The sequence below is a fragment of the Squalius cephalus genome, assembly GCF_949319135.1.
Source record: "Squalius cephalus genome assembly, chromosome: 4".
NCBI lineage: Eukaryota > Metazoa > Chordata > Actinopteri > Cypriniformes > Leuciscidae > Squalius > Squalius cephalus.
This window is the reverse complement of record NC_137125.1, coordinates 42448213-42471583: the sequence shown is the minus strand read 5'-3', so window position 1 is coordinate 42471583 and position 23371 is coordinate 42448213. Positions and strand designations below refer to the sequence as shown.

General features: G+C 37.9%; 3 protein-coding genes across 11 annotated transcripts in view; 1 reads left to right on the top strand and 2 right to left on the bottom strand.

Moving 5' to 3' along the window:
* The window catches only part of sox5 (SRY-box transcription factor 5), a 235917-nt gene extending 230384 nt beyond the window's left edge, over window positions 1–5533 (bottom strand). Inside the window, exon 1 of one of the 2 annotated variants that reach the window (XM_079869700.1) lies at window positions 5471–5533. The gene's annotated coding sequence lies outside the window, so the exon portion shown is untranslated. The remainder of the gene's footprint in view (window positions 1–5470) is intronic. The other variant, XM_079869709.1, reaches the window with a different exon arrangement.
* A 1281-nt stretch (window positions 5534–6814) lies between these two features.
* Window positions 6815–15173, top strand: dnai7 (dynein axonemal intermediate chain 7). Of its 2 annotated transcripts, XM_079869908.1 has the most exons (17): window positions 6908–6954; window positions 7058–7095; window positions 7356–7373; window positions 7674–7761; window positions 7846–7937; window positions 8084–8188; window positions 8275–8412; window positions 9984–10118; window positions 10205–10308; window positions 10383–10680; window positions 10770–10878; window positions 11686–11849; window positions 11941–12115; window positions 12232–12446; window positions 13455–13613; window positions 13729–13842; window positions 13948–15173. In XM_079869908.1, exons 2-17 carry the CDS (start codon window positions 7093–7095, stop codon window positions 14221–14223), a joined length of 2193 nt encoding a protein of 730 aa, XP_079726034.1. In that variant the 5' UTR covers window positions 6908–6954; window positions 7058–7092; the 3' UTR covers window positions 14224–15173. The 2 variants fall into 2 exon arrangements, with proteins under 2 accessions (XP_079726033.1, XP_079726034.1); XM_079869907.1 differs by lacking the exon at window positions 7356–7373 and having other exon boundaries at window positions 6815–6954.
* A 2541-nt stretch (window positions 15174–17714) lies between these two features.
* The window catches only part of lrmp (lymphoid-restricted membrane protein), a 23928-nt gene continuing 18271 nt past the window's right edge, over window positions 17715–23371 (bottom strand). For 2 of the 7 annotated variants that reach the window (XM_079868292.1, XM_079868286.1), the window contains exons 26-38: window positions 23005–23201; window positions 22692–22767; window positions 22544–22601; window positions 22402–22429; window positions 21869–22009; window positions 21518–21652; window positions 21277–21421; window positions 21140–21183; window positions 20990–21058; window positions 20854–20906; window positions 20465–20551; window positions 20188–20307; window positions 17715–18586 (exon numbers count right to left, since the gene is read on the bottom strand). In XM_079868292.1, coding sequence (XP_079724418.1) covers window positions 18328–18586; window positions 20188–20307; window positions 20465–20551; window positions 20854–20906; window positions 20990–21058; window positions 21140–21183; window positions 21277–21421; window positions 21518–21652; window positions 21869–22009; window positions 22402–22429; window positions 22544–22601; window positions 22692–22767; window positions 23005–23201 — 1412 coding nt within the window. In that variant the 3' untranslated portion in view covers window positions 17715–18327. The remainder of the gene's footprint in view (window positions 18587–20187; window positions 20308–20464; window positions 20552–20853; window positions 20907–20989; window positions 21059–21139; window positions 21184–21276; window positions 21422–21517; window positions 21653–21868; window positions 22010–22401; window positions 22430–22543; window positions 22602–22691; window positions 22768–23004; window positions 23202–23371) is intronic. The other 5 variants (XM_079868288.1, XM_079868290.1, XM_079868289.1 and 2 more) reach the window with 3 other exon arrangements.

Sequence of the window (23371 nt, the reverse complement as noted above, 5' to 3'; positions counted from 1 at the left end):
AAATAAAATATCCAGAAGTAAACAGCATAGCTGACTTACAGATTCAGTTAACATCCACAAATGAATAAGCGCGTTGATTCAGGGAGCAGTGCAAAGTAAGTGCCCGTGCAAAATCAGTTTTTGTGAGCTGATCACCGTCAAAAAGTTTAGGAGATATTTCTTAGCGATGGCTGATTTCAACAGTTTCAGTATGATAAAAAATAACTTTTATATTGATTCAATGGATTAATTGCATTTTGAAAAAAAAAGTGTCATGAATTTATTGCATTTTTGGGAAAAAATAATCAGTTTTTATAATAAATCTTTGAAAATCAAAATCTGGATTTGAATTACGTTATTATAACCTAAAGATGCTATGTGAAAGTTTGAAACAGAAAATAGTGGTTTTCATCGTGTTTATGTCAGAATGTTTATTTTTAAACCACAACCTTCTTGGGGCTTCTTTGAATGATACAACCCTCTAATGTCAGAATGTTTATTTTTAAATCACAACCTACTAAGTGCTTCTTTTACTGATATTTTTAATGATATCTTTAGTATTTCTCTTCCAAACAACGTCAAACTTGGCATTGCACTTACTCGTGCCTGTGGCAAGACACATGTCGAATTTGAAATCCATCCTTAACTAACGGTTCGAGAGATATGCGAATAACACACACACACACACACACACACAGACACACAGACAGACAGACAGACAGACACACAGACAGACAGACGTTTCTGTAATTTATAGATAGATGGAGTTCCAGTCCGGAGAATATATTTAACTCGGTGCACGGATAAATAGCTTTTTAAAAAGCCTGATGCTTGTCACTATTCACTGCCGTTATTTGGATTTTATTGTTTTATTTCTCCAATTGTGGTTTGAAAAAGAAAGAATGGAAAACTGCATTAGAACAACACCAGGGTGAGTAAATGATGACTTCATTTTCATTTTAGGGTGAACTATCCCTTTAAAAACCTCTTCTGGGAGCACTTTTCTGCACATGCACTTCTGCTCTAGAGATGTACTACTCACAAATTAGAGAAATGTGGGATGGTAGAACTAGCTATATTGTGTTGTCCTTTGACAAACTTCAGCTTTTATTTTCTTCACTTATAAGATATTTTAGACAAAAGCATCCGAATGAATAAATGAGCTTGAAAAGCTTGAGAAAGGGATATGTATTTGACTCTTTTGTGAGGGACACAGTAGAGAAAGTGGAAGGCAGAAACAGAGAGGTTGTTTGGGCAGGATACCAGGTCAGTCAGTAGACAGCTGCAGCACTGAGGGAGATGAAGCCAAACTAGCCTGGACTCAGTGAGGGCACAAAAATCCAGCCCCCCACCCTACAGAGACCAAAGTTTCGGAGCACAGCCAATGAAGGATCCATTTCAGATTTACCCAAACTCTTTAAAGTAGAACAGAGGTCATCGACTGGAAAGGATGAGAACAAAGGGGCATCAATTTGAGGCTTATCATCGTTGCACCTTAACAGATATAAAATATAGTTCCTCTAGAAGGCTTGGCACAGCCACTGAGCAAGAGACAAGAAACATAGACATACAATATCTGCATTACAGAGACTCCAAAAAATATTTGGTTTAATGTCATTGCATTAAATAGCAAAATATAAAAAACAAGTGGGATCTGCAAGCCAATGGATGCTTAAACTTTTCTCAGAACTTTTTTTGTTTGTTTGTTTTACAAACTGGTATCATGGCAGTTCTCTATGGAAGCACATTTCTGTTTAAATAGATATATAAAAAATATAATTGTGACATTATTTCTCTTTATAACATTATATTTCCCAATTTTGGTTTTATATCTCACAATTGTATTATTGTGAATTTATTTAGATTACACTTCGAGTCTACTTTAGACATTCTACAAAGTAAATCTGCAACTAACTCTCAGAGTATTAGTAGATTGTTAGGTTCAGGTTAGTAGAATAAGTTGACATGTATTTGCAAAGTCTGTTGAGGGTCCATCAAAATAAAGTGTTAGCAGGTATTAAGCAGATAGTCTACTAATACTTTCATGACTGCTAGTTGACATGTAGTTGCAAAGTTACTTTTAGTTAGCAGAATGTCTAAAGTGAACTATCGAAACCAAGCGTTATTTATCATTACTGTGACTTTATATTTAAAAATTACAACTTTATATCTCCAAATGTGATGACTTTATATCTTGCAATTGTCTTTTTCACATAGCTATCTCATAATATATTTATATGATGCAATTTGACTGACTTTATTTTAACTCCACCTTCATTTTTTAAAGATGGAAATGGTTTCCCTCAAGTTCAACGGAGTAATCATAAGTGTAGATCATTATATTAATGAACGTTCCACTAACGCTTGAAAACCAGTAAGTGTCCAGATACTTTTGTTGCCATTTTGATTGCCATTGTTGTTTTGTCATTTGAATTCTTAGAAATCATGTTTGAACTATATTGCTTTGACTTTATTATATTACGCACTGACATACACAATTTGTTTAATGTGTCTTAAGTGTCCAAATATGTTTTGAGGCCACTGTAGATGGAGACAACAAACATTTTGACGTCCGATGCTCCGAAGGAACAACAACAGTTTCTGGATGCTTTCCATGTTACATTGTTTAAGCCGAGATTTACAGGAGCGTTTAGACGGCGAGTGCCCGCTGGCTTGGCGCTGTCAAGCGTTTGCAGCTTTAATCTGATCTATTATGCTGATGAGTTTGACTCGGTTCCAGAGCCTTCAGTGGCTTCACACTCACACAGTGAGCTGGCAGCCGACACCATCACCTGCGCTGGTGAGCACACCGACACTTTGTCACTCAGTCACACCTGATCCGAGTCCAAAAGCGGGTTGTTCACACCAATTCTAGTTCACGTTCTCTCCTCGAGAGTGCCAGAGAACTCCTTTGTCTCTGGAAATTTAAGTAAGAGGAGGTGTGCTTCTCTTCCTTCCTGGGATCCTGCGTGTGTATGTGTGTGCGTGCGTTTGGAAGAGAGGCATGAATGAATTAATGATGTCTAAGTAAGTAGGGCATGTTATAATGATGAATGTGTGTAAGGTGTGTTCATAGGACAGCAGAGCAGGAAGTAAGTGTGAGCGAGTGGAGCTCAGCTTCAGCCCTGCAGCTTCTAAACTCTAAGAGATATTCTCCAACAAACCCTCTCATATATCATCACGATACACAGTCCCAGCACTCCTCTTCCTCATTCTTATGTGCTCTCACTCCCCCTTCAGCATGCACGCATATTCCCTACAAGATCCTTTAGAATGTTATAGGCCAGACACTGAAGCATAACAAATATTAAAGGGATAGTTCAATCAAAAATGACATAATTTACTCACCCACATCTCGTTCCAAGCCTGTATGCCTTTCTTTCTTCCCTGGAACATGATGAGAAAGGTTTAGGTGCTCATTTCGGTCCAAAAATACAAAACAATGGAATTTTATACTAATATTTTTAAAGAATAATGAGTCCTTACTGAAGTCTTAGCCTTACTGCATGATTTCATGAAGTCATTTGGTTTTGGAACAACATTTTCATTTTACAAACTAGGCTACTTTAATGCATGTGTGCACTGAAGTGTCATTATAAATGGAAAATACAAGGTTTAATAAGATGTTTTTACAAGATGGTAAAGCTAAAAGGAATACTCTAATCATATATGAATATAAATACACTGCAAACACTACCAGTCAAAATACCGATTTTCTACGTTTATGAAATAAATAAAATACTTTTATCCAGCAACAATGCATTCAATTGATTAAAAGTGACAGTAAAGACATTTATGTTACAAAAGTTTATATTTCTATTGTTTCTATTTAGAATAAATGCTGTTCTTCTGAACTTTCTATTCATCAAAGAATCCTGAAAAAACATTAACAGTTTCCACAAAAAATATTAAGCAGCACAACTGTTTTAAATTTAAACTGTTAACTGTTTTAAATAACTGTTATACGAAATGTTAGTGAGCAGCAAATCAGCATATTAGAATGATTTCTGAAGGATCATGTGACACTGAAGACTGGAGTAATGGCTGCTGAAAATTCAGCTTTGCCATCACGGGAATAAATTACATTTTAAAAGATATTAAAATAAAAAACGATTATTTTTTTTAATTTTTTTTTTTTTTTCTGCTTTTCCATTTATAATTTTTGATTGAATAAATACAGCCTCTGTGAGCAAAGGAGGCTTCTTTTAAAAACACTTGAACTAAAAAACCTTACTGACCCCAAACTTTTGAACGGAAGTATAGATTACACTAATTTAAATGTAAGTGGATGAAACGCTGCTTCAACAGACACAAATAGGCTCTCTCTACAGTCAATCAAGCCCAGTCAGTCAACTAAATTCCACTCAGTTGAACCCAAGATGATAAAAAAGAAGAAAGGTAAGGGATGGAATGTCCCTGAACTGAGAATAAGGTCACTCAGTCACCAGAAACCTCGCAATCTTCTCTCTCTGACTGCAACATGACAAAACATCCAAAGGCAAATCTGCAAACTCAACTACAGGAAATAAACCCCCCCAAAAACAAAAGGAAAACATCCCCCGTCCACGACGGCCATGAAGACAAATCCAATTATTTGTGTCTCATGTTGCAAATTTGTTCTAATGGATGGAATAGGAAAATAAATAAGTGCCTGCAAAAGGAAACAAAGGGATGCGATTTCTAATTAACATGAAAGAGAGACGAAGAGACGTGTTAGTAAACCCATCTTTCATCCTTCTCCTCTCCTCATAGCCGGCACATTTGTTTGTGCCCGAATGTTGTCTTTTAGAGGGAAGCGTGTTTCCGTTTCGCCAGCAAATTAAATGTCAACAGATTTAACATCGGCTCCAATCTCATTTTTTTCTGGAGCGTTTTGTCGATTTTATTGTTCATTAAGCGTTTTTTTTTCCTTTAGCATTGCTTGCGCTCAAGCGCCTTTATTTGTCACATCTTGGCTTTGAAGATCACAAAGGCCTGGGACAATAATTAGGTTTAGTGTAATTACGAACTGAGCATAATGAAAGAGTTGAAGGGAAATGTCTGGCCCTATCTGCTCACTGCCTCTCTCCGGATAACCATTAATCCCACATTAGCCCTGCACTGTCACTCTGAACAACGGCTTTGAGAAAGATGGTATTATCAGATGACCAGGTCACACACAAATACTGAATTTGATATCAAACATGTAGGGAGAGGGCAGATCGCTTCAGCTGCTGTGTAAAACACTGATGTTTAGATACTGTAAAGCAAGCTGCCAGCATTTGACCCTAAACAACATTAATAATGAGAAAGAAAAACTCATTTAAACACAGAACTATAAAGGCCTCACACGAACCCAAACAACCAATATCTGGTTTGCTGTTGTTCAGCTCAAACTAAGTTCAAGAAAGCGCATCGTAAACAGCCTTGTAACAAGTTTTTTTTTTTTTTCTGTTGTTTTGACAAGAAAACACCTTTTTCGATTAGCTTTATAAATACCCCAGTAACGTACCTGATTTAGGGCTTTTATACACTCCATGCTGTGTGTCAATGAGCGTGTGACAAATTGTGCCGCACCTGAATATCTGCAAGCTCTTTTGGCAGTCTGGAGACAAAAGCTGTTTCCTTCAAGTAGTATAAAGACACTGCAGAGCAAAAAAAAAAAAAGTTTGTTTGTTAGTTTGCTCAAAATTTTAAAACATTATTAATTAATTATTAATTATGATAGATAGATACAGTAGATAGATAGATAGATAGATAGATAGATAGATAGATAGATAGATAGATAGATAGATAGATAGATAGATAGATAGATAGATAGATAGATAGATAGACAGACAGATAGACAGACAGACAGACAGACAGACAGACAGACAGACAGACACTGTGGAACTGATAAGAGTATCAAACTGATCTCAGTTTACAAATGACTAAATCTCAATTTACAAACAACATCAATGATCCAAATAAATATAATAATGTTATTGTCTGTCTGTCTAACAGGTGGCTGCATTTGTCATGACAATGTCACGCTTCTGTTTCAGTGTCTGGACTCTGGATAGACATGTGGTGTGTGCACACAGATGAAACTCCAGATGGCGAGGGCAGACCTGTGCAGCGTAATGCAAGAAAGAACAGCCTGGGTGTGTGGACAGGATCCCAAAAAGCTGGATGTGCCGCTTCTGCCAGCCTTCCTCAAGACGAGTGAACACTGTCCCAAACATATGATGTGCAAATTACCTTTGACCAGCAGATGAATATAGGCCAATGCCTTTACCCTCTTAACCACATAAGACATAACCACCCAAAGGTTAACTCACAATGTAGTGGGGCACTGCCTGGAAAGATTGAACACTGACGGGTGTTGCAGAACATGAGATCATCTCGAGCTGCCACTGGGAAGAAAATGAGGATTCAGTTAGCTCAATATTACATTAACAAATAGACAAAACTAACTCTTATTCTATTTTAGCACTGTAAACGTCATTATGACCAGAATGCACCATGCTTTTTGTAAATAACCTTTACCATAACAGTTAATGGTCTAATGAGAGGGTTAATATGTTTAGCTTTAAAACACAGATAACATGAGCCACTCTCAAACTATGGACACTACTGCATTTGATTCCATATATGATTTCACTAAACAGAATACAGTTGACAATTTGCAAACAAAATGAGGGCAGTTGATTGAACATGAGAAACAGCATTTGTTATCAATAGTAAATTAGCTTGCCTAACAACAAAGTAGCGTAGCAAACATAGTGTAGCATTAATACCATCCATGTAGTCTTTGTGCTCAAAAAAACGAAGACGACGGACTCATCTTGTGCGCCATCTTGTGTGAAGAAGTCAATACTACTGCTAAAGTCAAATTATTAAATGTGTCCAGGAGATGACAATATTGACAAGCTTTCATACAAGCTTAGTTTTTGCAAAATGAACAAAACTCTATTGGACTATTGTATCAGGACGTTGAGTCCATTTTTAATGGTTGTTTGTAAGTTCTTCCCCATGATATTTGTATTTTTCTAGCAGAGGTTTCCCGCTTATAAGTGATTGTTTTCTATCTCGCGTGCGCCGTTGCCATGGTGACCAGACGCCTGCCTGCCTGCTACCCGAGAGCTTTTCAACATGGTGAGTCAAGGTTTCCCAATGTTTTTAAGAAAGAAAAAATGTCAAAGCAACAAAATATAAGCACATATGTGCTATAAAGTCTGTGTTCAGTATATTAATAATGGCTGCTTATTTAATGAAACATAAAAAGCAAAAGCGAAAGTCCCGAGACAAAATGTGAACTTAGCATTGAATGCCTGTCTGATTTTATACTTACCTTTGACTTTTTGTCTGTGATGTTTTCCCTTTAATTCATTTATTTCTCATTTGTTCTTCTACAGCCACCAAAGGATGGAAAAGTATGTTGTTGTTGTTTTTTGGAAATCTATATTTATAACAGCTTTCAACCTCAAATTAGTTTTATTTTATTAACATTCTAAATGTTTTTTTGTCAGGTAGGCTTGTAGGTGTATTCTTAAAAATAAAATCTGTATAATAACATCTCTTCACTCACTAATTTGTTTTATTAGAAATGGTAAAGTTGTGTAGAACTATAATTGCAGCTATAAACTTTAAGCTGAAAAATTGTTTCATTAAAAAGGAAAGAAATAATTTGCTCACTTTACACAGCATAAATAACTTGCATCTTTTATATCCAGTCTGCAAAAAAGAAAGGAGGAAAAATCAGCAAGGCTGAGAGGGAGAGATTGCAGAGAGAGGCAGATGAACAAAGATTGAGAGAGGAAGGTATATCTGCAGTATTAAAGTAATTTAAATTTAAATTAGTTTTTTGATTGATAACAAATCTGTATACTGCGTTTTGTCCTGTAGAAGAAGCTCGTCTCGTTGCTGAACGTGAGGAGAATGAAAGGCTGGAGAGGGAGCGAATAGAACAAGAGAAACAACAGCTACTTGAGTTAAAGGTCTGATGAACTTTCATTTGAACATTCACAGTTGTGTTGCAGACATTTACCTGCAGGCTTTAGTGCATATGCAGCTGTCTGTACTGATGGATTGTGTGTGGCAAGTTTGGATGTAATGATTGATTGACGCCTGTCAATGTCCACAGGACAGAGAGCGCAGAGAGGACGAGCTGAATGAACTGCGGCACATTCTAGATGAGAATCACTCTGCAGTCGCCACGTGGGAATCAGAATGCAGGAACAAAGCTAAGGTAAGACTCATGTAGCTTTATCTCAGGGTAATTCTGAGGCTACTAAAAGTGTGTTACAGGATGATTTGTTTTCTGGTATTTTCTAGTGGGAGCGTTACATGCGTTGCGACGGCAGTCCGGATCCAGCTGTGCAGCCGGAAATCAACTCCTTCATCAGTTTGTGGAGAGAAGACTCTGAAACCCAAATCGAGAAGGTCTTGGAAAACTGTGCTCTGGCTCTTCAGGTGAGACCAGCTCTCTGGATCTGTTGTTTTCATGTTTTCAACTCCATTATTGATGACTAAGGTGATCCTGGTAAGTCGAAGATCACTATTATTGATCATTTTAGTATTAAATTTGACACATAACTCATACCTCTGTGCTAGGGTCATGAGTGATACCTCAAATCATGTTAACTGTTAAGGATCCAATGTTTTATTTCCTTCTGGGGAATGATAAAAAAGCTAATGAAATGTCAGACGTAAGGGCCGTTCACAACAAGGATGCAGAGGTGGCCTTTGCAAATCAGAGGCCCATTTCAAAGAAACAGTTGGAGGCCCCCCATCATTCAGTCAAACAATTTATTAAAAACACAAAAACAGGTCTAAATGTAAGGTCTATACACAAGTTTTTTAAAACTTACTTTAACTTAAAGGAGAACTCCGGTCAATTTTAACATTGAGCTCATTTTTTTGTAAATTTGGAGTGCTGTCAATACAGAGAACAACGACAAAAATCGGTGTTGCCTACACCATGTTATCCTCTTTTTAAAATTTGCACCCTGTTGACTTCAATGGGGCAAGTTTTAAACCTGCTTTTAGCCTCTTAACATCCTTGATGTGTCATTACAAGTGCACAGCCATGTGAGGGATTCCTTCAGAGTGAACACGAGTGAATCTGACTGCAGTAGATGTGAAAGATATGGATAAAAAATGATGTTAATTCAGCCAGCGCTCATACCTGTATTTACATCCTGTTTTCGGTCGAAGGCCATAGTAATCGATTGTCGAGTTCACGCGCGTGATCATAGGTAACTAAACATATGCGCGTGAACTCGACAATCGATTACTATGGTCTTCGACCGAAAACAGGATGTAAATACAGGTATGAGCGCTGGCTGAATTAACATCATTTTTTATCCATATCTTTCACATCTACTGCAGTCAGATTCACCCGCGTTCACTCTGAAGGAATCATTCACATTGGCTGTGCACTTGTAATGACACATCAAGGATGTTAAGAGGCTAAAAGCAGGTTTAAAACTTGCCCCACTGAAGTCAACAGGGTGCAAATTTTAAAAAGAGGATAACATGGTGTAGGCAACACAGATTTTTGTCGTTGTTCTCTGTATTGACAGCACTCCAAATTTACAAAAAAATGAGCTCAATGTTAAAATTGACCGGAGTTCTCCTTTAAGCGTCACATTTTTTAAAATGTAGCGTCATGAGAGAAAGACATGAAAGCAATGGAACAATCAAACATGGAAAACAATGGAAAAGCAGCACAGTGGAATGCAAAAACGTGTTATGTGTGAATGGCCCCTTAAAAAAAAAGAGAATGTTATTGTCCATTGGTGTGGATCCTGGTTATCGTTATAGCAATCTTTATATTTATCATTCTTTGGCCTTTACTGTACATTGAAACATGGGTATCTAGAGACCACAATGTAAGGGTGGGTTTTTTTGACTCTCACCATTAAGCAACTCACTTAACCACACAATCAACCACATTGCCCTGGCAACATTGTAGCATCATGGTGGTGAGTTTGCATAGGCATGTTTTCTTCAGAAAATCTAAAACAATTTCTTTTGGACAGTTGATAGACGAACTGGACTTCCTCTTGAGTGAGGGTCCTGAGCCATGCACTGCTCAACAGTATCAAGAAACAGTCATTTGTCTACAGAGTATCAACCTCTCCAAACTCAACCAGGCCACTGAGGAGCTACTTAAGGTGTGAGTTCTTCTAAGATCTTCCCATGCAGCTTACTTCTGTTTCAACACATATTGGATATAATATGTGTTTTGCTCCCCGTCCAGTTTGCAAATTCTAGTTCTGACATTGAGAGTGGCAACATGCAGACTGTAGTCCAGGACGACAATATTACTCTTTGTCTGTGGGCAAACCTCAACAAAAATCCAAGGTTTGTCAGTCTTCATGGTGAAATTTAGGCACTATTGTAGGATAAAGGAAATACTTGACAATCCATGTGTCCAGGTTTAAAGGTTACCGGTTCGAGGAGGTGGGTCTGGGTTTCGAGCTGCCGAAGCCTCTGGCTGTGAGTGACATCGCTGTTCGGATCCTTCACACACGCTATGACCACCTGTCCCACCACAGCGAGCGTGAACAGGTCCAGAGAAGGAGATCCATGATGGAGGGCTTTCTCACTGGAGGGCCATCTGAGAGTGCTGCAGAGGTGCAAGATGGGAAGATAGAGGGAGAGGGAGATGAGGGAGAAAGCTCAAAGCAGGTGGAGGAAGAGAGCCGTTCAGTCAGATCAGAGAGCAGGAAGAGGGTGAGTGAGGCTTTGATCTTGTGCACACTATGTACTTGTTTTCTAGTGGATTCTGTCGCTGACAATATTAATGTGTGTCCATGTGTCAGAGTGCTGTGAGTGTGATCTCATCTAAGGAGGGGAGGAAGAGCTCTTCAATCAAGCTGTTAGAGGAAGGAGAAAGTCAGATGGAGGGAATCGCTACAAGTTTAGAAGCTGGTTTGGTCCCTTCCATTTATCGCCTTTCACTTCCTGATTTTCCTCATTTCTTTCCTTCTTTCTTTATATGAGGATGAAATCTTTATCACGTAAAAACAAAATATATAATTTGTATATAATTTATATAAATTGGATTGTTCCATATTTGAATTTTTTTTTTATTTAAAGCTCCTGTATAATAGTAAAAATATGCACATCAGAATTATAATAATAACATATTAATGGGCCAAATGCAATGCGTTTAATATTATCAGACATGGCAGAATAAATTGTTTTGTGGTTATTATTAATTATTATGTATTGGACACTGCTGCCACGATTTTATAAAAAGCAATAAACCACTGAAGGATGTTCATAGTCTACCTCACAAAAGCATGAATTGCACGTGACTGCGTGAGTTCGAGTTGAGATCTATATTAATATGTACATATTATAGTTGCTATGTTGCTTTGCATACAAAGCCTTAGTTACACTACGGAACTGTATTAAGTGGCAAATTATGTTTTTTTCTAACTATTAATATTAATTAACTATGCTTTGCATGGCACCTAAAAACACTGCTTACTTGTACTTGGGTATTAAAATTTTACCCAATAAAAATGTCAAATTATTTTGATGTTAGGATGATATCCAATAAATCATTGGTCAAAATGCTATACTACTTTTAATTAAATAAAAATAAAAACATACTGCAAGTTAATTTAGGCATCACAACATTATAACAAAGTATGATGATGGAATTTAATTTTGAGATCTGCTAAAGATTACAGTGTGTTATTAAACTAATCTTTATTAAATTGTCTCTAGATCAAAATGGCTCCAACCCATCAAAAGCTGAACTGGTGTTTGACAGTGCTGACATACATATAGTGGATCTGCAACAGTTCACACCCTTGGGCGGAGTCTTCTACTTTGATGTCTTCCATCTACCACCCCAGTCTCATATAGTTAAGGGCTGGGAAATGAGAGAGGTACATCTTGGGATGTAATCAGGGACACTCTGCAAGAGATCATAGAAAGTAATTTGCATTAATAATCATTTGCTGTTGTGCTTCCTCATAGTTGTTAGAGACCGGTCTCCAGGTGTTCCCCTATCCCACAGAGCAGAGCTCTACCTCAGTGAGTCTGGATGAACACAGTAGCACTGTTGTCTCATTGCCTGTAGAGGTCACTGTAGCTCTTCCTGACTCAATAATGTTTCTGGAGGGTCCACAAGTGGCACGCTGGGATCCCATCGGTGAACAATTTACACCACACGTAGAGTATATGCAATAATAGATTTTATATTGTATACATTCATATCTTAATACAGTATTTTAACTCATGCTTGTTATTGCTCACCGTTTTCTGCAGGCCAACACTGGCGGACGGACTGCATCTCTGAGACAAATTATGACGCAGAGACCCGGAGCATCTCCTTTCAGATGAACGCATTCTATGCTTTCACATTACTGCAAGAGTCTTACGCTAATATGCCTTTCCAGTCATGGGAGCTGAGGCCTCTGGGCAAAGACTCAGCATTGTTCACAATCACTGGAGCTCTTACTGAAGTCAGCATCACCATCAAGGCAAGAGCGGCCCTGTTCAATCATATCCAAGATATATAAAAACGTGTGCCAAATTCTTAGAAATGTACTCTTAGTATTTATGTTGGTTTCAACTTAAAATTGTGTAAAACAAGACAAAACTAGCATTAAATAAGTTAAAACAACTAAAAATCAAGATATTTCTTAGTATTTAGTTATTTTTAGAACAAATATACATCTTTCTAGATATCCCTATCTCTAAAATATTTTATTGTGTAGAAATTGTGAGAGGGTGCTTCAAATATTGTTGTGGAAAATGGGGGGGGGGGCACTTATTTTATATTTTCATCAAATATTTAAACTTTTTAAAAAATGTCCCCTACCCGTATCTGCATGTTGATTCTACTACTTGAATTTGATTTGGAGGACAAAGTGTTTCAAATATTAACAAGAAGCAAAATAGTTTTATTAAAATACATGCTTGTCACAGATGTTACAGTGCTATGCATAAGTTTAGACACCCATACTAAAGTTGACTAAAAAGAGGAATAAAAAATCATCTTTTGGAAACTGAACTTAATGCCTTAATTTAAAAAATTTGGAAAAATCAAATTTAACATAGGGGTGTCCAAACTTATGCACCCTGTATTTTAAGGAAGAACATTTATTTATTTACGATACATTATTCATTCACAAAGAAAATTGGTGTCCTTAAATGTTGGATTTTTCCTAATTTTTTTAATTAAGGCATTAAGTTCAGTTTCCAAAAGATGATTTTTTATTCCTCTTTTTAGTCAACTTTAGCATGGGTGTCTAAACGTATGCATAGCACTGTACATGACACAAAATTACTCCATGTACGAATTAGATTTTTAATTTGAATATATCAATAGACAACAGAAAAAAAGCATCCTGTCATTGAGACATTTAATTTAGCTAAGCCTTCATTTCAAGGCCATATTGTTTTCGATACATACTGAAGGCCCCCAAAAAATGTTTGCCCTCTGTGTGCAATCACCAGCACTGATCAGTAGCTTTTTTGTTCCTCAGGGTAAGCAGTGTATGCTGCAAATGGAGGAGACAAAAGACCTGGATCATATTCTAGGGAAGTGGATGAGCCCCTCAGAACTGCAGAAGGCCATGAGGAGAGCTGGGATCAATATATTTGTGAATGAGTATTCAGACAAATACGTCAGCATCAACTCAAAGGTAACAAAGGGGCTGAATTGCCTTGGAGCCAATTCAATAATTAACTGTTAAATAGACCAGTTATAGAAACCCAGCTTTGAGCTTACTATATTTTTATACATTTTCTCATTTTTAGGACCCATTAATAGAGCACACAGTGTATGAACAGATGGCCCTAATGTCCTCAGCTGTGGCTTTTTCCTGGAGCCGCTGGAACACACAATGCGGACAAGAGCACCTTGTTCTTCAGGTATGTCATACACACCTATAAATTGGCTGAAGCCCTATTGAACTACTGTATATGTTCTTTTTAAGCAGTCAGTACCTCTGATCTCTAACCTTTTGACTCTGGTAGGCGTGTGAACAGCTGGAAGCGGTGCCAGTGGCTGAGGAGATGTGGTCTCTTTACTTGCTGGGTGCTCAGAGGAACCAGCATCTTAAGATGAAGGAGCATGACAACAGCTTCTCTGCTGAACTGGCCGAGGGCAGCGAGTTCCACTCCACCTTTCTGCACATGCTCAGACAGGACATGAGCATCGAGGGACAAGCTAGAGTCCGTCAGTCTCACTATCTCTACACAGACACCATACAGAGGCTCTTGTGTGCAACACGTGTCCTCACATATTCCTGAGATTAGAAAGCATACACATCCAGAAACAGGCAACACACATACACACCAATATCTAAAACATTTGACACCTGTTTTAAACTTGTGATAGTCATTGCAATATGTTGAGGATATTAAATTACACCCAGAATACTTCTCTTTATAACCAGCAAGTGGAGCCAAATGATCTTGAATTTTTCTGATACCAGCAAAAATATTAAGAAATATGTAAAAGAAATAAATATAACATCTCAGAGCACTGACCACTGGGCTAAATCATTGATGTCGAGGAAATGTTTTTAGTGCCAGAATATAAACTCACATGTGAATCTCATCAAATCTGACCTGTCCAGGCTTCCTCTATAATAAAGTTAATTTGAATCAAATTGATTTTAAATAAAGAAATTACAAATAAAGGAGATAAATTAAATTCTGAAGGGGCATTAAAGGTCCCATTGCATGAAATAGGTTTTTAGGAAATAGGAATGAGGTTTTTTAACCTTAATATGAGTTTCCCTAGCCTGCCTTTGGTCCCCCAGTGGCTAGACATTTTGATGGGTGTAAACCAAGCCTTGGGTTTTTTTGAGAAAATTAAAGCTCAGACGGGTGAATCTAGAAATCTTCCCCTTATGTCGTCATAAGGGGAAAGGTTACCTCCCCTTTCTCTGCTTTGCCCGCAAAAAGAATTTGGCCCGCCCATGAGAAAATGAGCTGCGCGAGCGTAATTGGTTTTTCCTCGAGAGACATCATGGCTTGCAAATGAGCGAAGCATGGCAGTTGCTCAGTGTTTGGATGTACAAATGAACACAAAAGTATTTTTTTAGTTCCTTCATCCAAGCCTCTGAAGAACCAGTGGGTTATGTGAATTTCTGATGTGTAATTGTTCAAGTTCAGACAGATAATCTTTCTCTAAAGTCATTCAATACTGTTTATGCATCAGTAAATCAAGCCAGTGACTAAACGATCAACTTCACGTCATTTCTCTTAGTAGGATGAAAATAATCTTACTTAAACTGATTAATATATATACAGAAAGCGATCAAAGAACAATTCCTTTCCAATCGCCCAAGCTGTCAATCACATAGCGTTGAGTTTATCTGGACACTTGCCAAAACTCATTATGAAATCAATGACGCTGTTACACTGCACAACGAAGCTCTTACTGTACTTACCTCATGTTTGCATTGGTAAAAGCATTAGTGAGAGTGCAGAAACTGTGTTTCAATGATAAGATCTTCATTCACGCGATCAACAGGCTGTCATCTGCTCAATGCTCATCACTGCAACCTTTTATGTGATGGGAATAGATCTAAATACTTAAAGCTACACTGTGTAACTTTTTTAGTTGATTCTTAGCAAAAAACACTTAGTTCTTTCAAAAATATATGTGCTCATTAATATATATTTACTTCTTTCAAGTAATAAAGTATTCTCTTAAGTTTATAATCTGCCATTGAAAGTACATACGGGTGAGGGGTTCGTATGCCGGTCGCCATGTTGCCCCTCCATCTTGAAACTACATTAGCTAAAGAGGGACATGCCTGTAAATTCAAGCTTCGCCTTTTGCGTTTTTCACTCAGTGATACCGTGACGAATGCGAGGGGGAGATTACTCGCGAGTGCCGGCAGATTTGAAAGATAGTGTGTGTGTGTGTGTGTGTGTGTGTGTGTGTGTGTGTGTGTGTGTGTGTGTGTGTGTGTGTGTGTGTGTGCGTGCGTGCGTGCGTGCGTACTCACATTTGAAAGAGAGAATTAAAACGCGACAGACAAATCAGCAAGACCATAGTCAATATTGGAGTAACTTTTCCCAGATGGAAAGAGCTCATGAGGAGAAAAGATTTTAAAACGGACGCCGAGGTTGCCTGCTTTCTTCTCGACAGGTAATTCAGCCTGTTGTAATTCATTTGTGTAAATTCGAAGTTTTATAGTTGCTTGTCTAACCATAGCATGGTTGTGCATAACGTCAGAACGACCGCTAGTAGCCTATAACTTCATCCTTGCGTCAATGGGGAAAAAGTATTGTTTACCTTGTAACAAATCTGTGCTGCATAAAAAATCTTTTTTTTACAGTCTATGGCTGCGACGGATCACAGGTAATGAATAGTTTTAAAGGCGCAATTTTTTAAGCTATATGAAAAAAGGACACTGTAAATTTTAGTTATTTTTAATTGCTTTTACTTTGTACACATTGTAACGTTAGCCTAATCTGATTATGCTGGGATAGCCGATTCCAAGGGTGACGTTTACCTCCTGACATCTGTCCTGTAGTTTTATTCATAGACGTATTGTTTATTATTGTCATGGACGAAGTCGATAACTGGAAGCCATGTTAATCTTGGAATAATACGGCCACCGTAGGAGTTAAAACGCCCTCGGAATTGAGAGGAACAGAAACTAATTTTCACTGGGTAGTCATATACAATTTCACCGCTAGATGGGGGTAAAAATCACACAGTGTAGCTTTAAACTTCTCACGATTCGTTAATCACGATAGCTGTAATAGTAAAAACGTATAATAGCTGTAATAGTAAAAGTTTTCGAGAGAGTTCCACATGTAATGCTAGATATTTCATATGCAAGCACGTCAGCCAATCACAGCAGTGGGCGTTTACACTGAAGTCTCTCAGCAGACACGCCCCTTCAAACAGAGTGTTCAAATCAGAGGCTAAAATGAGGCTAGGAAATGTGCCTTTATTTCTAATAAATTATAACAACTTTTGATCTAAAAAACATACTAACATAATAAGGGCACCCCAGGAAACATTCTAAAATAATAAAATAATCCATGCAATGGGACCTTTAAGATTAAGATATTTTTAGCAATGTGAATATACACTGATCAAAATTCTAAACGCAAAACTTTTGTTTTTGCCCCCATTTTTCATGAGCTGAACTCAAAGATCTAAGACTTTTTTATTTCTCTCAAATATTGTTCACAAATCTGTCTAAATCGGTGTTAGTGAGCACTTCTCCTTTGCCGAGGTAATCCATCCACCTCACAATAAAAGGCCACTCTAAAATGCTAAAATGTGCAGTTTTACTGTATGGGGGGGGGGGGGGGGAGTGGGGGGTTGGAACCAGTCAGTATCTGGTGTATTTGCCTCACGCAGTGCAACACATCTCCTTCGCATAGAGTTGATCAGGTTGTTGATTGTGGCCTATATTTATATTATATATATATAAAAAACTTAAATGCTTAATTCTTACAGGAATACGGTCACAATGCAAAACCATCCTTAAAAACAAGCTTCATAAATATAAATTATATGAAAAATATATATATTATATCTTAGATACAACATCTTTTGATTTGGGGGCTGAAACATGACTCTGACATGTTTTGGTGAGATTCTCCTAAATGAGATTTATAGATTGTTATACTCATGTTGAATTATGTACTATTTGTAGGACATACAATAAGTAGGACATACCCAAACGTGAGTATTAATGTAACAGACTGACTGAAGCCACATGATCCATTTAGCTTGTTTTCCTGCAATAAATAGTGATATTATTTGGATCAGATTCTTTTATTGTGCAAAGTTTCTCTCCCCCCTCTTTGGAACATACAAAAGTGAACATTAAACAAACACCAAACCAACAGCTTAATAAGGTTAAAAATGATGTGTTTGTAACAATTAATAATATGGGGAAAACAATCTACTGCATAAAACTGTAAAACAATAAGTTAACAAAAAGAAAAAAAATATTTTTTTAAAATCTCAATACTCTTTCAAACTTCCCATAAAAAATACACTGATCAATTTCAAAATGTTTAAAAAGCCTTTTCAGGCAACCTATATATGTTCGACATTCACACTGTTGCAGTCTGCTCATCTCACTCCAAACCAAATATTCACTGTGTGATTGGCTGGCACTGAGTGTCTCATATAAATGCCTACAACATACATGGCCAACACAAAAGTTTGTGTACACAGCATCCAAGCAGTCTGCAGTTTTCAGCGTTATCTCTCTCAAGAACACCCACATTTCTCTTTACCTTCAGTAAGTAATGATCACAAAGAGTTCTGTTAGAAGGACAGGCAGCAGTGTTGCATCACAGCTAGTGTAGCCGGAGGAGTTTCTGAATGTCAGGACCGGCTACTCCAGCCTTGCAGATGCCCAGGTGTCACACAGGGGGCTGGGCGTTGTGCCTCAGCCCAGTATAGGGCCATAGAAGCTGCTGGATGGTCATCCAGGAGTCCCCAGTGCCCACAGGTGCTGCATCTACTGCAGGCTGTAACATCAGGCTTGCCAAGAGGGCCAGTAGAACAGCTAGCACTACAAACAAGGCCACCCAAATCCAAATGCCCCTGGTGCCTCTGGACACTGCAGGCCGCCCCTCTATCAGACTGGGTGGAGCGTGATCTGTTGGGCTGGGGCTGGGACTGGGATGGAGAGTGAAAGAAATGTTTAAAGAAAAGTACAAAAGCATACCTTCAACAAAAAGAAGCAAGGCATTTTCTTATGCTAAACCAGGAAAGAGCAAGTAAAATGTTCATGGTATTGTAATTAGCTGCAGAACACCTTATACAGCAGATATCTTTAGGCCAGTAAAATACTCTGTACAAGCAATGACTTGGCAATGAACAGCAACCATTTCATTCATTAGGAATCAATAACACATGAAATTGAGCTCCTTTAGCTAGAAGCGTTACATACACATACTTGTATAGAGTATGTTCTGAGCCTTATTATTAGAAAATGTAAAAAGCAGGTCATAAAAAGCAACAAATTCTATTAAATAAAAGTCAGTCTGAATGGGTGAGACGGCTGAGGCGACCTGAAGAGAATAAGTTGAACATTTAAAGGAATGTGAAAACCGACAGCTGTTGCTGAAAGCAATGTTTTACCAAGCACATGATAAACAAGATAAATATGAATGTTCTGTGATAGACCGATACTTATAAAAGGTCAGGCCGGGTAGTCTGCCAACACTTTAACATGTTGAGGTCAGCCAACAATTGACTGGCCGATTAACAGAAGCAGCCAGAGTTTCAAAATATACCAGCTAGGTCAAAGTGTTTTATTGCCATTTTATTGCTTTTCATATTTTTATATTATATATACACACTACAGTTAAAAAGTTTGGAGTCTCTTATGCTCACAAAGACCAAATATATAGTAAAAATAGTAAGATTGTAAAATATTATTACAATTTAAAATAACTTTTCTATTTTAACATATTAGATGTAATTTATTCCTGTGATCAAAGTTGAATTTTCAGCATCATTACTCCAGTCTTCAGTGTCACATGATCCAACAAAAATCAATCTAATATGCTGCTTTGATGCCCAAGAGACATTTCTTATTATCAATTTTGAAACCAGTTGTGCGGATTAATATTTTTGTGAAAATCAAGTTCAACGTAACAATTTATTTGAAATAGAGATCTTTTTAACATTATAAGAGCATGTTTTACTGTCATTTTAAATCAATTTAATGCATCTTTGCTGAATTAAAAAAAAATATACAGTATATTTCTTTTAAAAAAAAAATAAAAAAAAATCTTACTGACCCCAAACTTTTGAACAGTAGTATACATACATAAATATATCCAACCTTATCTCTAATTATCGGTCTACCACTCATCCTGTTTTCAAGAAAATACCCCAGAGAACGTCAGCACACAACTGTGGGATCAAAGTACACTGGCAAATTTGCAAATGCCCACAACTGTCCACCAATGCGGAGAAAAAAATATTTTCGAGAACTTTGTCTTCTCTCTGAAACCACAGGTTGGCTGATTAGATTACTTGCTGCAAACCGAAGCAGAGTACATGCAGTGTGTCATAATGTGTGTTAAAGATATATGCAAAGCTAACGAACATTGCGGGTGTCCAGAGTCCATTCAGAACATGAAGTTACTTTCCTAGCTTAGCTGTAAGAGCAAAAGGCAATGACATTATTGACAGAAACCCCTCAATTTGTAGTAGATAATGCCTGGATGCTGAAGCAGAGAAATAATGGATGCGGAAGATACACTAACGTCTTAGTTGGCATTATGAAGGAGGTGATTTTGATGCCTAGTTCTGTTAGGCTAGTCCTTCTATCCGCTTGTTCCTCTTTCTGCTCCTCCTCCGAGTGAGAGTCTGTTTCATATCCATACCTGTGCAAAGTTTACACTGTACTGACCCATCTTGGCTCAAGGTCGCCATTGTGGGTCTGCATGACAACTTTTCGATGGCACATTTGCTTTATGATTTTAACATGAAATTGCTGCAAAAGACGAACGGTACACAACAGTTCTTCACGCGTGACCTTACCTATTCATCAGAGTGGGCTCGTCAATGTCAGCCCAAGTACCAGAGCTAACGAAGCGCTTTAGAGGTGGCCTCTTGGCTGTCATGATCCTGTAAAGCGGTTGACACACAGCCATGACATCCTTTCTCGCAGTGCAAAGAAGTGCAGAAGTTTATAAAAACAATCGGCATGCAACTCCAGTAGAGGTCATGGGTTCGATTTCCAGAGAACATACTGATAAGTGTATAATTTCAATGCACTTTAGGTAGCTTTCAATAAAAGTGTCTGCCAAATGAATAAATGTTGCTCTGAGAAGTCTTGGGTCACATTAACCCTTGTTTTGGGGGACAAAGTTAAAGGCTGTTGTGTTTTGTGGACCATGCAATCTCAAAAACAGCATCTGTACACTTACCATGGTGACCGACGAGAAAGTCTCTCCACCTCAGCCTCTGCCATGTCTTTGGGCTGTGAATTAGAAACCACTGTTTATTCAGATGTTCCACTTCTCTCTAACAAAAGCATCTCAAAAGCAAAAGTGGACAACCCACCATGTCAAAATGAGTCTGTCCTCCAACGCTGCGGGGAATGGTAGCTATACTGATGCGTCGGCTTGTGGTCTTGGGACAAAACACAAATATCAGTAAACTCTGCAAGCTGATCCATGATCTTAACATGGTGTGTTTTGTTCTAAAACTCACTTTGAACATGTTTGAGGCTGACTGCTTCTTGTTTCTAAAATCATCTGCAAGTATAAAATAAATCCCATGTAATTAAGACACAAAAGAGACTGGTATTATTACTTTTTTTTATTATAATTATTTTTGTAGTGACTAACCCCTCTCAGAGGACCCAAATGGCCTCTCGTTCGGCGTGAGGTTCTCCCTGAGCTCCAACAGCTCTGCATGCTCCTTGGTGTACATCCTCCTCAAATTCTCCACATGCTGAATCATCACCTCCACCGTTTTACCCACTCTGGTCTCCTATACATGCAAGGAAGCCGAGAAGTAAACAAGCAAGCTTCGTTGCTAACTTTGGCTTTAGTGGGCTATTTCAGCACTCTGGTTCAACACACAAACCTGATGAATGGCCCCAAGCATCTCTGAACGGCTAGACACTCTGGTCATGGACTGGATGAGGATCTCAAGGTTCTTCTGCAGACGATGAATGATCTCCATGGACTGGTTATCCTCCTCACACCGTGGGATCAGGGCCTATAAAACAAAACACAATGTAATATTAAAGCTACTTCAAACAGGAATTTAGATCATATTTGGGAAGTAATTACATTTCCATAATAATTTTCTGTTGTGAGCTGAAAATTCATTGTGCCGAGCAGAGGACTATTTGCTAACATTGACAAAATAGTATTTATTTTCTGAAGAATAAAAATGATTTTATGCCTGCAGAAAAAAGACAAAATGACAGACCTGCAGTAGACCTTTACAACTGTTCACTTCTTTGCGGACATTCTCCTCGGCCAGGTCCCGTGAGCGTTCCTCCAGGCGTAGCCTCTTCTCCAGGGTGAAGATGTCACATTTGAAGCCCAGAGAGAGACGGTGGAACTCCGCCTGGAGGAGAGCACACAGTAAACACTTTAAAAACTGTTTATGCTTTTGCAAATATTTTTGCTTATTCACTAGATTAGAATGTTTAAAACAAACCATTATAAAAATTCTGCCGAATTCCTTGAATTACCCGCCACAACTATTATAATATGTAAAAAGGTGTTTAGATTTTATATGGGTCTAGTTATGAGCTACCAATGTAAATTAAGATACAAAAATACCTTCAACATAACACTGCCATTTGATCTGAAGTCATCAATAATTACTATTATGTATTCGTTAATGACGTGTAGCTGTCGGCATATTCTCCTAAGGTATATTATTTATCACTTTTTATTTAAAAAAATATATACATTTTCACACTGACATGGGACTGGATAAAAAAAACACCTTACCTCAATTTCTTTGTCACTTGTCAACAAGCTGCAGATGAAATGCACATTTCAGATTAATGGGAACATGAATATGTCAAGTGAATCATGCTTGAATCAGATTAAAAATGTATGGATATCAATTCAGTACACAAAGCATTATAACCTGTTCTTGTCATCTTTGGTGGAATCGCTGGCATTTTCAGAGATGACAGATGTGTCACCTGAGGGCGGAGGAGGAGATTGACATTGAGGAAAGACAAGATAATATCTTAAGTAGAACTGGATGAGAAAGATAGTTTATCTACAGGCACCTTTTTCTGTGGCCACCGAAGGCTCACCGTCCTCCTGAGCTTTTTGTTCCTCAATGGCTTCCATACTGCGCACTTCCTGTAAGAGGACCATTTCACTTTGTATATGCAACAAAGGCATGTCAACTTCAGCACATTTACTACTGTAGTTTACACTGGGCATCAGATGGCATACTATAAATGTTGATTAATAAGATCACAAACCTCTTGTGTAATTAAAAGTATTTCATGAAAGTATCTGGAACAGCAGGTAGGACTGCATTCACCTGACTACATTTTGTTTAGTTAAATACATGCTGGTGAGAGTGGCTCTTACCTTCTTGAGCTTGTTCCTTAGAGTCGAGGGGTCTTTTTTGGAGCCTTGTGCATCAGGAACTGTGGGAAGATTTCCTTCACTGTCAGCAGAGCCAAAGGTCATGTCTTTTGCTTTTTCAGAAGGACCCTTTGATGAGTCAGGTGAGGCTGTTGAGTTTGATTCAGATGTGACCACTGTCCTTTTACTGTCTGTCTTGTCTAAAAAGGAATAAAGAAAGGAGAAGGGACATTTATCATTAATTGTATCATTTAGAGAGAGAGAGAGAGAGAGAGAGAGAGAGAGAGAGAGAGAGAGAGAGAGAGAGAGAGAGAGAGAAAGAAAGAAAGAAAATAATTCAAAACAGTTTGATGTAATAAATAAAAATGGA